The sequence below is a fragment of the Ursus americanus genome, chromosome 12 (assembly GCF_024610735.1).
Source record: "Ursus americanus isolate L20-20 chromosome 12, mUrsAme1.1.p, whole genome shotgun sequence".
NCBI classification, from domain to species: domain Eukaryota; kingdom Metazoa; phylum Chordata; class Mammalia; order Carnivora; family Ursidae; genus Ursus; species Ursus americanus.
In genome coordinates, this window is record NC_142138.1 from 66,591,729 (window position 1) to 66,607,392 (window position 15,664).

At 39.3% G+C, this 15,664-nt stretch overlaps 1 protein-coding gene across 1 annotated transcript in view; it reads right to left on the reverse strand.

Moving 5' to 3' along the window:
• NOTCH2 (notch receptor 2) overlaps positions 1–15,664 on the reverse strand; it is a 159,341-nt gene that overhangs the window by 16,608 nt on the left and 127,069 nt on the right. The window contains exons 18-23 of the mRNA XM_087866205.1: positions 11,086–11,314; positions 10,105–10,306; positions 8,324–8,477; positions 7,564–7,748; positions 5,879–6,011; positions 1,028–1,264 (exon numbers count right to left, since the gene is read on the reverse strand). Coding sequence (XP_087722331.1) covers positions 1,028–1,264; positions 5,879–6,011; positions 7,564–7,748; positions 8,324–8,477; positions 10,105–10,306; positions 11,086–11,314 — 1,140 coding nt within the window. The remainder of the gene's footprint in view (positions 1–1,027; positions 1,265–5,878; positions 6,012–7,563; positions 7,749–8,323; positions 8,478–10,104; positions 10,307–11,085; positions 11,315–15,664) is intronic.

Sequence of the window (15,664 nt, forward strand, 5' to 3'; positions counted from 1 at the left end):
GGAAGTCTAGAGATGGGCTCACAGTATAGCAGAGTCCAACTTGCCAAATTATTACTAAGAAGACTACTGTAGCCTATTATCTGACTTCCAAGGAATACTACTACAGCATAAAGTCTGGAAAGACTCCAGAAATGCCAGGCAGACGTCTGAGTATCTGATGACCCTGCCACTGTTAGATACTACTGTGGTCCCCCAAAGTCACCAAGCTGCCCATCTTCAGAAATAACGAATAAGTGTCTATGACAAGCCCCTATTCTGAGGCAGGACTTGGTCATCTTTATGATCTGTGATGAAAAGGAAGAAGCTTGAGAAGAGACTGGGAACATGGCCAACTCTTAGCTGCGCAGGTCATACCCCTGCAGCTTTCCAGTACATACCCTCATAAACTGGTTTTTGCTTAAACACACTCCAAATCAGACCTCCTCCCCTTAGATGACCTAGAAGATCCTAATACTCTCTGGGTCCCAGAGGTGGAAAGGTCATCGTGGCAGTGACTACCCAGTAACCCAGGCCATTACGTGCCAAAGGAGATAGGGTGATGAAACCAGAGCAGATGTATGGTTTCAGAACACAAGACATTATTTTCCTCAGATGAAAGAGTTCTGTGGATGGATTTGGCGCTGGCAGCACAGCAATGTGAATATATTTAATACCACTGAATTGTACACTTAAAAATGGTTAAGATGGTACACTTTATGTTATGGGTATTTTGCCCCAATTAAAAAGTGTTATTTTGCTCAACCACTCTCAACCTTCTATTTCTTTTTTCCTATTTCCGCTACAGTGTGATATAATCAGTGTATAACAAAAGAGAAAGCATCTCAGGAAAAACAAAAAAGGCAGAGGTGGACTGTAACATCCATGAAGCACAGACCTAAGGAAAAACGGGCTCTGAATTAAGCTGGTCTAGTTTTTCCTATGTAAGAGAAAAGCTTCACTTGGTTCCGGGACATGACATACGGGGCCCAATTTCCTCACGCGAAGCCCCTTTGAGGCAGAGTGCTGAGGGTGCGAGAGAGGCTCTCACCAGTGAAGGCGTTGCGGCAGACACACAGGTAGTCGTTGGTTAGCTGGATGCAGTCCAGGCTGCCCTCAGAGCTGCAGGGGTTCGAGAGGCACTCGTTGATGTCCCCTTCACACCGCTCTCCGGCAAAACCAGGCAAGCAGCGACAGCTGTAGCCCCCGATCCTATCCACACACTGACCACCGTTAAGGCAGCGGGGGCCCCCGGCACAGTCATCGATGTTCTCTTCACAAAGCAGGCCTGCGGGAAAGAGAGAAGAGACAGAGAATGATGACATTCTTTGGAACGCTGCTTTCCAGCCAAAGAGCCACCCGTTGGCATTTTGCAGTTATTCAGGTTACACATCTCGATCCGCGATAGGACCTTTTAGGTTGGGCAGGGCGCAGCGCACTCCTGATCCATGATAGCTGCCAACCTCCCAGTGACCAGTAAGAGACACGGAAAGAATATGCTCAGGGCCTCACGGATACTCTCCCACCCAACCCACTGAAGCAGCCGCTGGGCAGTAGCCGGCATTCTTCATGCCACCTGAGAGATGAGGAAACTGGAGCTCAAGAGACACCCAGCAATTTTTCATTAATTTATTCCTTTTATTCAAACTATAAAAACAGTTCAAAAGAGACTATCACAATCAACACATAGATTATAAGTATGTAAAAATATTGGTAAGAACTGGAACTAAATTTTTGAGTGATATATTTAAGTTTTAGACCACTGACTTTTCTTCTGTAAAATAATGTGTACTAAGTTTCTTATTTTTAAAAATTATAGAGGAAATATCCTGTTGAGAGCTCAAAGGTTATTCCATTTAAAATAGAACTCATTTAATGTACTATAGATGTAAATGAGCTATCTAGTATGAATATCTGTATATATTTTTGAGAGTACGAAGGAAATCAATGACAATTCTAGAGATGATTCCATGAATGATTCAAAAAATTACAAAAGAAAGGAAAACAGTTCTGTATTCTTGCCACTTATATTTGTAGCATACAAGCAAGACTATTAAAAAGGAAAAAGAGGGAACCTGGGTGGCTCAGTTGGTTAAGCGTCTGACTTTGGCTCAAGTTCTGATCCAGGGTCCTGGGATGAAGCCCCATCTCGGGCTCCGTGCTCAGTAGGGAGTCTACTTGACTCTCTCCCTCTCTCTCTGCCCCTGCCCCCTGCTCATGCTCTGTCTCTCTCTCAAATAAATACATAAAATCTTTAAAAAAATAAAAAAGGAAAAAAAGACCTCATTTTCAATAGCAATAGAAAGAGACAAAATTATAGGAATAATCTTAAAAAGAAATGTACTATACCTATATGAAAACTTTAAAATAGCCCTGAAAGACACAAAAGGAGATCTGAATAAATGAAAAGATGTTATGATTTGGCCAGGAAGATTCTTCATCGTAAAGATGTCAGGTTTCCTTATGCAGATTCATAAATGTAATGTGATCCCCATAAAAAATGCCACCAGGATTTTTTAATAGACAATCTGACTCTAAAGTTACATGAAAAAAGAAACTATAACCATAGCCTGGAAAACCCCGAAAACAAAGATCCTTAATAATTAAAACAGAGTGGTATTGATAAATTAATAGAACAATAAAGAAAAAAAGTCCAGAAAAACACCTAAATACACAAGGGAATCTAGAATTTGATAAAGCTGCCATCTCAAATTATTGTATAAAAGATCAAATATTGAGTAAATTGTGTTGGGACAAATCAGTAGCCACATGGAAAAAGTGCTCCGGTATTCTAGTACTTAAAGAAAATATGGGAGAATGCCTTTATCATCTTAGAGTGTAGAACGTGTTGCTGAAAAAGCTCCGGGGTGCCTGGGTGGCTCAGTTGGTTGAGCATCTCACTCATGGTTTCAGCTCAGGTCACTGATCTTGGGGTCCTAAGATCGAGCCCCACTTAAGCTCTGTGCTCAGCGCTGAGTCTGCTTTAGATTCTCTCTCTCCCTCTCTCTCTGCCCCCTCCCCACCCTCTCCCTCTTAAATAAATAAATAAATCTTAAAAAAATAAAAATAAAAAGCTCTACATGAAAAAAATCATAAAGAAAATCAAAGACAAAAAATAATAAATTGAGAATATTTTGTATCATAGTTAATCTCTGTAGAATATTAAGGTGAACAATGTAATAGGGAAAAAAGGATATAGATACAAACAGAGAAGCCACTGAAAGAGGAAAACCAAATGACTCATAGATGAGAATACAGTCATCCTCACTGAGGAGAAGCCAATATGCTCATATGCCAAGAATCAGGAATATCAATCAGAATTACAAATATACATTAATTCTCTAATCCAGCGATTCCATTTCTGAAAATTTATCTACAAATATACACATGCAAGAAACCCAAAGTTTTATCACTAGGATACTGGTTCAATATATTATGCTCAAAATTCTGCAGGATGAAAAAGATGAAGGAAGTTCTATAAATTAATATAGAAACATCTCCAATTATGTAAAAAAAAAATCAATGCAAGAATTTATCTAATGCCTTATCTTCAGAGTAACAAGTGGGGTAAATAAAAATATCTTTGTATTTGGCTTCTATATACATAAAGAAATTCTGAAGGACACATAAAAAATAGAAGATAACACAAGAAACTAAAATAAAGTGGAAGTTACTTGTTTGTGGGAGAGGGAGAACTAGGTATGGGGAAGAGGACTGGAAAGAATTTTCACTTTATGCTTCTGCTACATGTGTATGTATTTAAGTGTGTGTGTGTCTATATATAAAATTTGGGACATGTACATATATTACCTAATTACAAACGAAATCAAAAACAAGACAGTAAAAAACAAAACCAGTTTGTGATTCCCCTTACACAGAATACTTGGTAATTAGGGGCTGCTAGTAAAATGAACACTGATGCCTATCATCCCATCAGAATGGAACCAGCAGTAAAAGACAGACCTATCAAGTGAGAAGAGCTCAACCTCAGCCTGAAGCAAAGTAGTAGGGATACATAGAACAGTTAGCCTTGAACTCGAACCTGAGGCCCCCCCAGGCCAAGATCCAAAGATCAGGAGTACTGAAATAAAAACAATCATTGTGATAACTCTCACAATGAACTTACAGGATTTGACAGTCTCCTGAAGGTTCACCAATGGCCAGAGAAGTCAAGAAAGGAGAAATAAATACCACTCTACGTATCTAACCGAGCACACAGAATATGATAGATAACTCAATGAATTCTAAGCATGATAAACTCAGAGATCCATACCTACACATATCATAACCAAAAGGTCATAAGACAAAAACAATGAGAGAATTTTGAAAGTACCAAGGGAGAAGCAACTTATCACGTACAAGGGATCCTCAATAAGGTTAACAGCTGATTTCTCATTAAAAGACAAAAACAAAAACCTAGAGGTCAAAAAGCAGTAGGATGACATATTCAAAGTATTGAAAGAAAATGACTGTCAATACTAATAGCAAAACTATTGTTTAAGCCATCCTTAACAAACAGAAGAGAGAACTTCTGTTGCCTTATGAAATGGTCCATCCTAGGACTGACACCTGTAATTCATAAAACATTTATGGTACAGCAGAAATCTTAGCGTGCAATGAATATCCATGTGCTCTCCCACACTCCCAGTCTCCCGCTGAGTCAGATTGACACCATTTTACTAATTCTGGCCAACGTACTATGAGCAATAAGGATGGGTGTCATGTCCAGACTGAGGTAGGGAGAGCTACTCCATGACCCTACAAGTCTGTGCCTCCTCCTCTGTTGTGGAGGCCTTGGAGGCCAAGTGCTTGCAACCTCATATCTCAGAGACACTCAAGACTTCAAGTGACAAAAAAAAAAACCCATTGTTGTGTGAAGCCACTGAGATCTGAGGCTTAATCGCTACCACCAGAATCGGAGCTTATCCTAAACAGTAAAATTATTAAAAGGAACAAACTAATAATGAATAAAAATCACTTCTACTTCTCTTTCAACTATTGATTTCTAAAGCAGAGAACAAATCCCCTTTTCATAGGACAAACCTTTAAATATTTAAAGGCTGTTTCTCTTGAGTTTTCTCTTCCCCTTCAACCTCATTGCTTGATAACTATCCTATTACTGGGGCCCTCTCTCCTATTTTAATTTAGCCAAACCCTGAACTCAAGGAAGATAAATTATCAAAGTTCACTGGCACAAAGGTCTAAGAAAGTGTAAATACTTCCTGACATTCTATTCTCTTCAACACGGAGATGAATTTCTCACCATTGTGGATGGCCTCAGCTTTACTTTTTACAGGCTGCTCAGAACGGTTATAACTACACCTCTTCTAAGAAACAGTATTCCAAGCTCTCTCCAGAAGATTGTTTGGAGGCAGGGGCAATGCCCATGGTAGACTGATGACCCATCATTCAGTCTAGGGCTGGACTCCGTAAGCTTTACCACAATTCTTAGTTACAGCCTTAGGCCACTAGCTTCCTCCCCTGGGCTTATAAAAATAGGCAAATGTTTTCATTTCATTCATTCCCCCACCTTATGGAGGCAATACTTGGCAAGTTTAAAAAAACACACAAGCTAGTAAATGTGAATTGCTTACTCAAGAGACCACTAGTTATTTTCCCTTGAAGTACCAAGAAATCTTGCTAACCAGGCTAATTTTGTTGCAACACTGCATCATTTCCACATTCTGTGTTTCATGGAACATAAGATGTCAACAACAACCAGACAGAACGGAGAACATGAGTCAGAACATCAGAGCTAGGCAAGAGATGAGAGAATGAGATGGCCTGAGTTACCAGAATCCAGAACTAAATGGTTAATTTTTTAAAACCTCCTCCACACTAAAAATGGATTTACAACTGAAGAAAATGCCCTAGATGGAGACAGGCAGGGCTGACATCATACCTCGAGTGCCTGGTGGACAGGAGCATTTGAAGTGGTTCACAAGGTCGACACAGGTGCCCCCGTTCTGGCATGGCTGATTCTGGCACTCATCTACTTCATACTCGCAATTGACGCCCTGATAGCCTGGGACACACTGACAGGAACAAGCAAAAAGGAAGAAACATTGGACCATTATTGGAAACAGACCACCACAGCAAATGAGATCTGAAGGTTGCTGCATACCTCTGCCCACCCCCTGCCCCCATCCAGCTCTTCTATGCTTCTCCAGCACCATCACCCGCTCTACCAATCATCCTGCGCACGGCCAACTTGCAGACTGCTGACATTAACATCTTCCAGCTGAAAAGCCACTTTATAACAAAGGCAAGGACTCAACATTCTGAGGGATATTTCAGAGTTGATGCCTGTGCAAAACTTGCATTGCTCCTCAATGCAGGTTTTCCCATCTTTAAAATATGCATTCCTTGGTACGCAATGAGGACCCTATGACTCAGTTCAACGGTATGTGTGGATAGCAGGAAACACACTGCATTTATTGATCTCTACACTCAGGAAACTGCACATATGTATGAGAAACTGGTTGAGATGGGGGAGGGGTGTGTTAGCTAACATGGTAGATGTAGCTGTTTGAGGGATTTCAGGGCTGATCGAGGAAAAAGACCCTGACCATGAAGTGGCTTTATCGGGCAATGCTTTAACAGGTTTGCATGTGAGGGCATCCCTCAGCATGAGACTGTCCAGAGCAGAGAGGAAGGTAAGGAGAAGAGGGCAAATGAATTCCAAGGGAAGGGGGTAGCAGAGAGGAGGCTTACATGTTTGGTGCAGCCAGGCCACAGTCTCTGTGTCAGAGAGCTCTGAAGGGCAGCACTGGCTTGGGGTCTTTCTGTCCTGGGGCTTACCTATGGATTGCAGATATTGGGTACAGCTTTGCAGAATATGCAAAGAAGAAAGGCTCTACATGGCTAAAAATCTGCTTTATTAGGGCTATTTTTAGAACAACTGGATGTGTAAAAATTTGAGTTTGGCACTGGTGGCTTTTGAACTAACAGGTCCCAGCCCACTGTGAAGGAATAACTGCAGGGCCAATATAAAGAGGCCATCTTTAGCTCCTTCATGAAAAGTAAAGCTTTTCTCAATGTTCCTTGGTGGCCTGAATTGCTGTGAAATCCAAATCCCTGGTGTTTTGTTAACATCTTGCACTACCCATTATCAGCCCAACCATTAGGAAGACAGTGACATGTTCCTTAACAGACACAACACTTCCTCAAATATATACATGTCATACTTAGTGTGATGCTACACGGAACAGGCTAAGCAACCTTGGGACACACCTCAAAGTGGCTTCTCCTATCTCAGCTGCTATTCAGGGAAGTCCCAGGGGCCACGGAACTGCTGGCCTGTGAAATACACTCTGGAAGTGAATGCTGGCTCTGAATCCGGAGGCAACTCTATGCAAGTGAGATGGTTCCAGACCTCTATAAAAATACCTTACTGGAGCCATGTGAACTTATTACACAAGGAGACTGAAGCCAGTGGTGGTTGGTAAACAATATAATAGTGACTGGTTAAAAAAAAAAATCTATAAATTATAAAAATAAGTCATAAGCAGCTAACTTCAGTACGCTAGTGCTCACAATAGTTGCACCATCATTGGGAGGTCTCTGACCCCTGCCCGCTCATCTTACCTCACATCTGTACCCGCCGATGAAGTCCCTGCAGGTGGCTCCGTGCTGGCAGGGATTGGATGAGCACTCATCAAGCTGCTCCTCACAGTAGCTCCCAGTGTAGCCCAGGGGGCACTGGCAGTGATGTGAGTTGCCAGCATTGATGCAGACGCCGGAGTGCTGGCACAGGTGGTCAGTGGACACCCCTAGGAAACCAAGTACAAGAAGAAACATCACAGAAGAGCACACAATGTGTCAGGTTCAGACCAACTAATTATGGTCTTATCTAGTTCATGGCCCTTAGCATCAGATTTATATTGAAAATAAACCAGCCCTGGGGTGCCTGGGTGGCTCAGTGAAGCGTCCGACTCTTGACTTCAGCTCAGGTAGCGACCTCAGGGTTGTGGGATGGAGACCCCATGTTGGGCTCCATGCTGAGCATGGAGTCTGCTTGAGATTCTCCCTTTCTCTGTCCACCCTCCCCTTTCTATCCGCTGCTCTCTCACTCTCTCTTTCTAAAATAAATAAATAAATCTTTAAAAAGAAAAGAAATAAGTGCTAAAAGTGGACTATGCCCTCATTTCATTTTACACACACTTCTTTTTTAGAATCTCTAAGCCTGTGCCTCTGCCTTTTCACCTTCCCTCTCAGACCTTTCTGTAGAGCCTTGACCACCCACCACTGTCCGCTCTTCCCAGGGTAACAATACCTGCCCCTAAAACGCTGCTAGTTGGCCAATACTTTGGGGAGTGACCCTGGAGCCTGAGGGGGCAGAGCTCACCTCTGTGGAAGGCCGCCACCTCACAGGATACATTGGGCACATCACAGTAAGCACCAGCCCATCCGGATGGACACAGGCACCGGGACTCTGCTTTTTCCTGAATGCAGGTACCTTTGTTCTTACATGGAGACCGACTACAGAGGTTCACCAGGGTCTGAAACAGAAGGATACATCCAACATCCACATATCAAAAAAGAAGAAAATAAGTCACACTGCTTTTTAAGAATCAAAGGAAAGCACACTAATTAAAAAAAAAAAAAGAGCCCTCGGCCAAGTCTTAAAACAGTCCAATGTTCTCAGGTAATTCAATCATTTAATATAGTCTAATTCTTCTTAGCTCTGCTATTTAAAAAGTTCTTACCACGGAAGTTTAAGAATTTGAGGGATCCTAATAGTTTAAGTTATTCACTATGTTATGATTATGTCCAGATCTGTGGCCACCCTGTACAGCCAGAAAGAAAGAAATTATAGCTGTCAGGTCCATAACATCTGTGCTAATCCTGTGGGAGAAATCCACATGGGTCTCAATCAAATCTGTCCACGGTAAATATGAGTAAAAGGACTTAAAGCCTATCAATAAACCTAAAAGCTGTCACAGAGCTTATTTAGAGGGGAGAAAATTAGGCTTATGAAAACCATGAGGCAGAGAATATGAGCAGACTAGTCCCTTTCTCCATAACTCGCATGGGGTGAGCTGACCCCCAGGAGAGCAAGGTCACACTCATGGAGTGTTTGTAAAAGAAGGGGTCAGTGGGTATGTGTGGAGCACTCCCTGGTACCTGTAACCTCACACTGTGAAAATGAGCAAGAGCCCAAGGAAGAATAAACTTCTGATCCACAGAATCAGCATCAAGCTGTTTAATATGCAGAGGTAAGTATTTGCACGTCCAATATAGCCAAAGCCTAACTGAAGTGCACCTCGTAACGCTAGTTAAATTTGGCCACTTAGTCCTAAATTCTTTGGAGTTCTGTTATTCTATCATTCTAGCATTGTTTAAGAGGTAAAAATAGCATAAAATTAAATACAATGTGGGTGCCTGGATGGCTCAGTCAGCATCTGACTTCAGCTCAGGTCATGATCTCAGGGTCCTGGGATCAATCCCTGCATCTGGCTCCATGTCAGGCTCTGCACTCAGCGGGGAGTCTGCTTGTCCCTCTGTCCCTCTGTCCCTCCCCTCACTTGTTCGTTCTCTCTCAAATAAATTTAAAAAGTAAAAATAAATAAAGACAATATTGTTTGGTACGCAACCTTGGAAAGGTTTCTTTGCCCCCTTTGGGACTCAGTTTCTTCTTTCATGAAATGAAAGGCTGCCCTCGTTGGCTCTGAGAGTCTATAAAAATGCATATTCACATATTTGAATTTAAAAGACATGTAACTAGCTTGGTTTTGAGAATGTTACAACACTGTAAGACATAATAATAATTATTATATTCCCCCTAGATACTGTATCTGAGCTTTAAAGACTTTACTTAGACTGTTCTTTATTTCCCTTTTTGTATTTCCAACATAAGTACTGCTTATGCACTTATTTCCCACATGTATTTCTCTGCAGTTCTTGGTTAGCTTGTTATAATCATCTCATGCTTGTTAATCTGTATAATCTTGCCAGTCACCATTTTGGAATCTGCCAGCTATTAAGAACTTATGCAGATTTATCTCAGAGACCTCCCCCCTGAGAGCCAGAGTTTTCCTTTTTAGGAGGGGCTCATTTTGCTTAGAAGAGAAATACGTGTAATATTCAGCTACTCTGTGGGAGCTGAGTGGGCTGAAATTTAATTACCTGACAGTTTTTCCCAGTGTAGCCCAAGGGGCAGGTGCAGCGGTAAGTACCCAGGCCATCGACACATATTCCTTCATTTAGGCATGGATGAGAGTTGCATTCATTGATCTCATGGAGGCAGAAGGGGCCAGTGAAGCCCACAGGGCACAAGCAAGAGAAGGAGTTAATCCCGTCGATACAGGTGCCACCATTGAAACAGGAGCTGAGAAGCAGAGAGAACAATGCCAGCTATGTAATCTGGTTCCTCTGACCTGCTATTTAAAAGTACGGATCCTAGAATCTAACATGTTACAGAGGCAAATACTCCTGAACGTCTTAAATTCCTAGATCTAATACATTTTCTTTTTCCAAATTAGACTGGGTGTCAATCAGCCTGAGTCCCAGCTTCATTTCTACAACCAAAAAGGTTACAGGAGTATATAAAAGGCTGAGTTTATTAGAGATTCCCAGAGAAAGTGAAGGTTACCAGGTTTTACCCAGTCCTGTAGTTTTCCATGTATCACATTTCATTTTACCCCTAAGTCAATTTAATTTATAAGGAAAGTGCTAAATAAGTAGCTCTTGACTCTAGGTTTCTTTCTGAAAGAGAAACAGAACAAACTTGTTGAAAAAAAAAAAAAAACCCACCTAGAAATTACCATAGAGTGATGACAAACATGCAAAAAAAATAGGAATTTTTAAAATGTCAAAGGAAATGAACAAGGGACCGAGAGGAGAATGGAACAGAATTATAACTCTTCCTTTTCCCTAAGCATTAGAAATAAATGATGGTCCATCCCACTAAGCTTTACAACCTCTCACCTTTGACCTGCTAACTATACATCTACAGAGAATCAGGAAGTAGGCAATAGAAGACGATGGAATGGGACCCAGGTGGACCCTTATCCTTGCCCTGTAACCCCAGCATTGTGCTCTGTAGTTTTCCCTCCTTTCCCTCTTTTTCCCATAAGACACTTGTGGCTGAGAATATGGGTTGCTCACCTCTCAGTGCACTCGTCAATGTTGTTCTCACAGTGGACTCCATCAAATCCCGACTGGCACTTGCAAGTGTAACTGTTGACATAGTCAGAGCAGGTCCCTCCATTCTTACAGGGTTCACTCAGACACTCATTCATGTCTGTCTGACACTTATCCCCAATAAAGCCAGGATGGCACAGGCAGGAGAAAGTATTCACTCCATCTACACAGGAACCTCCATTCTGGCAAGGATCTAAGTCATTACACACAAGAATTAGAGCTCTGAACTACAGCATCAATTTAATCTTAGACCTATAAAGGTGAGTGACCTGAACCGAGTCAGACTAAGAACAGTAACAATTTCAACTTTTCTCTACTTGTACTTTACATCTATTTTGCCTTGACTCCTCCATTTACGAAAATAAATGCAGTAACACTTGCCTGAGATTCTTAACCTGTTTGATAATTGGAATGAACTATGCATACACCACTAGCAGTTTTGCAAAATTAAGAGTCCTAAAACTTACAGTGGTCCCCCACATTTGCTAATCAAATATGTGCTCCCAATACACAGAATCTCAAAAATATCAATAAAGATTTTCAAAAGGTGTATGCGGTGATGGGAGTGGGTAACATAGGAAAGAATATATACCAAGTAGCCCTCTGTGCTGATCTGTCTTTCCTATCTTTTCCCTCCCTTCATCTTTCATTTCCTCTCCTTCCCTCTTCTCTTTCTTGTTTGTTTTTGTTTTCTAGATTTAGGCAAAATCAGGAAACATTTAAAAAAACTTTATATATCACACAGCTCAATCTCAGAACACTTCAGGCTCACAGCAATTAATCAACAAATTTTAAGCTACTATTATGGCACAGTCCTCTGAAATATAGATGACATATAAGTCAGAACAAGAAAAATAAGAGTTAGCTCCTGCTCTTAAGGACCTTAAAATATAATTGCAAAGACAGCTCATCTACATAAAAAAAGAACTAAACATCAGGTGGGTAATGTAGCCCCAATTTGATAAGAGGCTTATTGAAAACCTTATTCATCTATTAGGCTAATTCCACTCATCTGCAATCTTTACTGGAAAAATTGTAAAAACCATATTATCCCTTCTTATCCACAGTGCATAGCACACTGTAATTTCCATAGCATCTTTCAGGAAACTCACCATAACTTACTGAATTGTTTTAAATTAATTATAAATATTGCTAACTTTACTTCCAATAGGAAAAATTTTAAATACTGAAAATTTTGACTGATAAAATAATTAACATGGAAAAGAAATCCAAATAATTTGATCCTACTCCCTTAAATTTCTCCATCAACTACTGTGGACATATTTTTCCTCACTATTTGCTATACAATGTTGAATCTGTCTGCATATCTTTCTGTGCCAATAGACTATGAGTTTCACGAATGTAAACACTGGGTTTTATCTACCTTGGCAATGCCAGGACCTAGTCTGGTGCCATCCGTATGGTGATCTGAAATTATGTATGCTGTGAATTAGGTGCCATTATACCTAACACATTGTGATAACCTTGTTTGAAGTTTAATGATTTAATAACCACACAAGTAACTGAGTACTGATAAGCAGTGAGTACTGATAAGTAACTGAGTATATCACGTGCATGTGATGACACTATCAAAGCTGGGGAAAGAACCACCAGAAAGACGTAGGCAGAACAATCCCAAGAGTTTACACTAGGCTGAGAATAGCTCATGTTCGTGACAGTCAAAATGAAAAGACGCCCTAACTAAACACTAAGTAGGATCCTCGGAGAGTACTATCTCAATAGTGAGCCATTTTAATACTACACCAAAGGCTGTTCTGGACCTAACAAACCCTGCAGAAAAGAACCAAAAGGATCAAACTGTTTCCAAATGATCCTTAAACAAAGCTTGAATATATTCTAAAGATTTTTTTAAAAGTCTAGCATCCAATAAAAAATTACCAGGTAGGCAAAGAAGCAAGAAATATAACTCAGGATAAAGATAAAAGTCAACAACAGAAACAGACCCAGGAATTTCCCATATGATAGAATTAATGTGAGGACAATAAAACAACTATGATAAATATACTCTGTATGTTCAAGGAGAAGAAAGTATGAACATGACAAGGAGAGAGATAAAGGCATAAGAAAGACTCAAACTTCTAGAGATAAAAATACAATGAAGAGAAAAAAATATACTGGATGGGATTAACAGCAAACAAAACACAACAGAGGAAATGACTAGTGAACTTGAAGATATATCAAAATATCTTCAAATAATAAAATTATCTAAAATGAAGCACTGAGGAAAAAAGAACTCTAAAAAATAAATAAAACACAGTATTGATGAACGCAGAGACAACTTCAAGCAACCTAAAAGATGTATGATGAAAGTTGTAAAGGGGAGCAAAGAGGTTTCGAAAAAACAGTGCTTGAATATTTTCCAAATTTGGACCCATATATCCAAAAAGGTCAATGAACCCCCCCCCCAAAAAGAAACATGAAGAACAATAAGGGGCATTATAGTCAAATTGCTAAAAATCAGTGGAAAGAAAATATCTTAAAAAACAGCCAAAGGAGAGAAAATAACATATAAAGAAACAAATATAAGAATTATTGCAGATTGCTCCTCAGAAATAATGCAAGGTAGAAAACAATGGAAGTGCTGGAGGGAAAAGCCAACCTACAATTCTACTCCCTATGAAAATATCTTTGAAAACTAAGGCAAAATAAAAATCTTTTCAGACACAGAAAAACAGAAAGAATTAATCACTAGGAGATAAGCACTACAAGAATTATTAAAGGAATTTCTTCAGGTTGAAGGAAAATGATACTTGACAGAAATGCAGATCTATGTAAAAAGAATGAAAAACACTAGAAACTATAAATATGTTGTTAAGTATAAAGATTGTTAATTTATTTTTATATATCTTGAAAAATTATTGACCATTTGAAGCAAAAATAATATTTTGGGGGGTTTATGATACATATATGACAACAACAGAACAGAGGGCAGGAGTGAAAATATACGTATACTGTTATAAGGTTTTTATGTACTATACAAAGTAGTATGGTTGAAGGTAATGAGTAAAAGTTGTATACTGCAAACCCAAAACCACCACCACCACCACACACACACACAAAAATATATGGTTAATATGCCAGTGAAGAAATAAAATATAATCATAAAAATGCTCAATAATTCCAAAAGAAGGCAAAAAAAGAGGGAAATGGAAAGAGAAGGAAAAAGATAAAGTAAAATGCAAGATGGCAAATACTGAACTCAGTCATATTGCCATCAAACATTAAGACCAAAAAAAAAGCCAACCAACAAACAAACAAAAAACACCAAAAAAACACCAAACCTACAAGTAACATCACATTTAGTGGCAAAAGACTACACACATGCTTCCCCCCACCCCGCCAGAATCAAGTACAAAGAAAGGTTTGCTTCTCTTACCATTTCTATTCTGCATTTACTATGTCTTAGATGGTATAATAATGCAAGAAAAATAAAATATATAGATTGAAAAAGAAATAAAATGTATATGGCTGTACTTATTTAGAGATAACATGATTATCTGTAAAAAACACAAATTCCTGAAAATGTAAACTAAACTAGAAGCTAAACTAATCTAGAATTAATAAGTGAGGTTAGCAAGATTACCACACAAAATTACTCTTTAAAACCTTTAAAACTCACACTACATGTAAAAATTAACTCAAAATAGATTGTGGACTTAAAGGTCAGTGCTAAAAGTATAAAACCTTTAGAAGAAATCAAAGGACCTTGGGTTAGGCAAAGGTTTGTTAAACAACATTTAAGAAAGATGAACTCTGAAGATTATACTGAACTTCATCAAAATTAAACTCTTCTTCTTCAAAAGAAAGTCAAAACAGAAGCTATAATTGGGAGAAGATAATTGTAAGGCAAATATCTGACAAAGAACTTGTATCTAGAATATAAAGAACTCTTTCAACACAATAATAAGACAATCCAATTTTTCAAGTGAACAGAAATTCTGGATAGACAGCATAGCAAGTAATATAGATGGCTGACCAATAAGCACATGAAAAGATGCTCATAATCATTAATAAGTAGGGAAATTCAAGTTAAAACCATTGGGAAATACCACATACAGCCACAGGAAAGGCTAAAATTAAGGGCAATCATATCCAAGTGTTCTTGAGGATGTGGTTCAACTGGAACTCTCAGACAGTGCTTGTGGGGACAAAAATGGTATAACCACCTTGGAAAACATTTTGGCAATTTTGTGAAACATATACCTACCACATAATTCATCTAATTCCACTCCTAGATATTTACTCAAGAGAAATAAAATCACATGTCTACACAGACTCACTCATAGCAGTTTTATTTATAATATCCCCAAACCTAAAAAAAGCTAAGTGTCCCACTAGTGAATTACAGGATATCCAAATAATGGAATACTACTTAGCAATAAAATAGAATGAATTATTAATACATGTAACATAGCCGAGTCTCAAATAATATGCTAAGTGACAGAAGTCATATTCCCTCTCCCAAAAAAAGTTTGGAAGAGATGATTCCATTTATGCAAAATTATAAAAAATGCAAATAAAT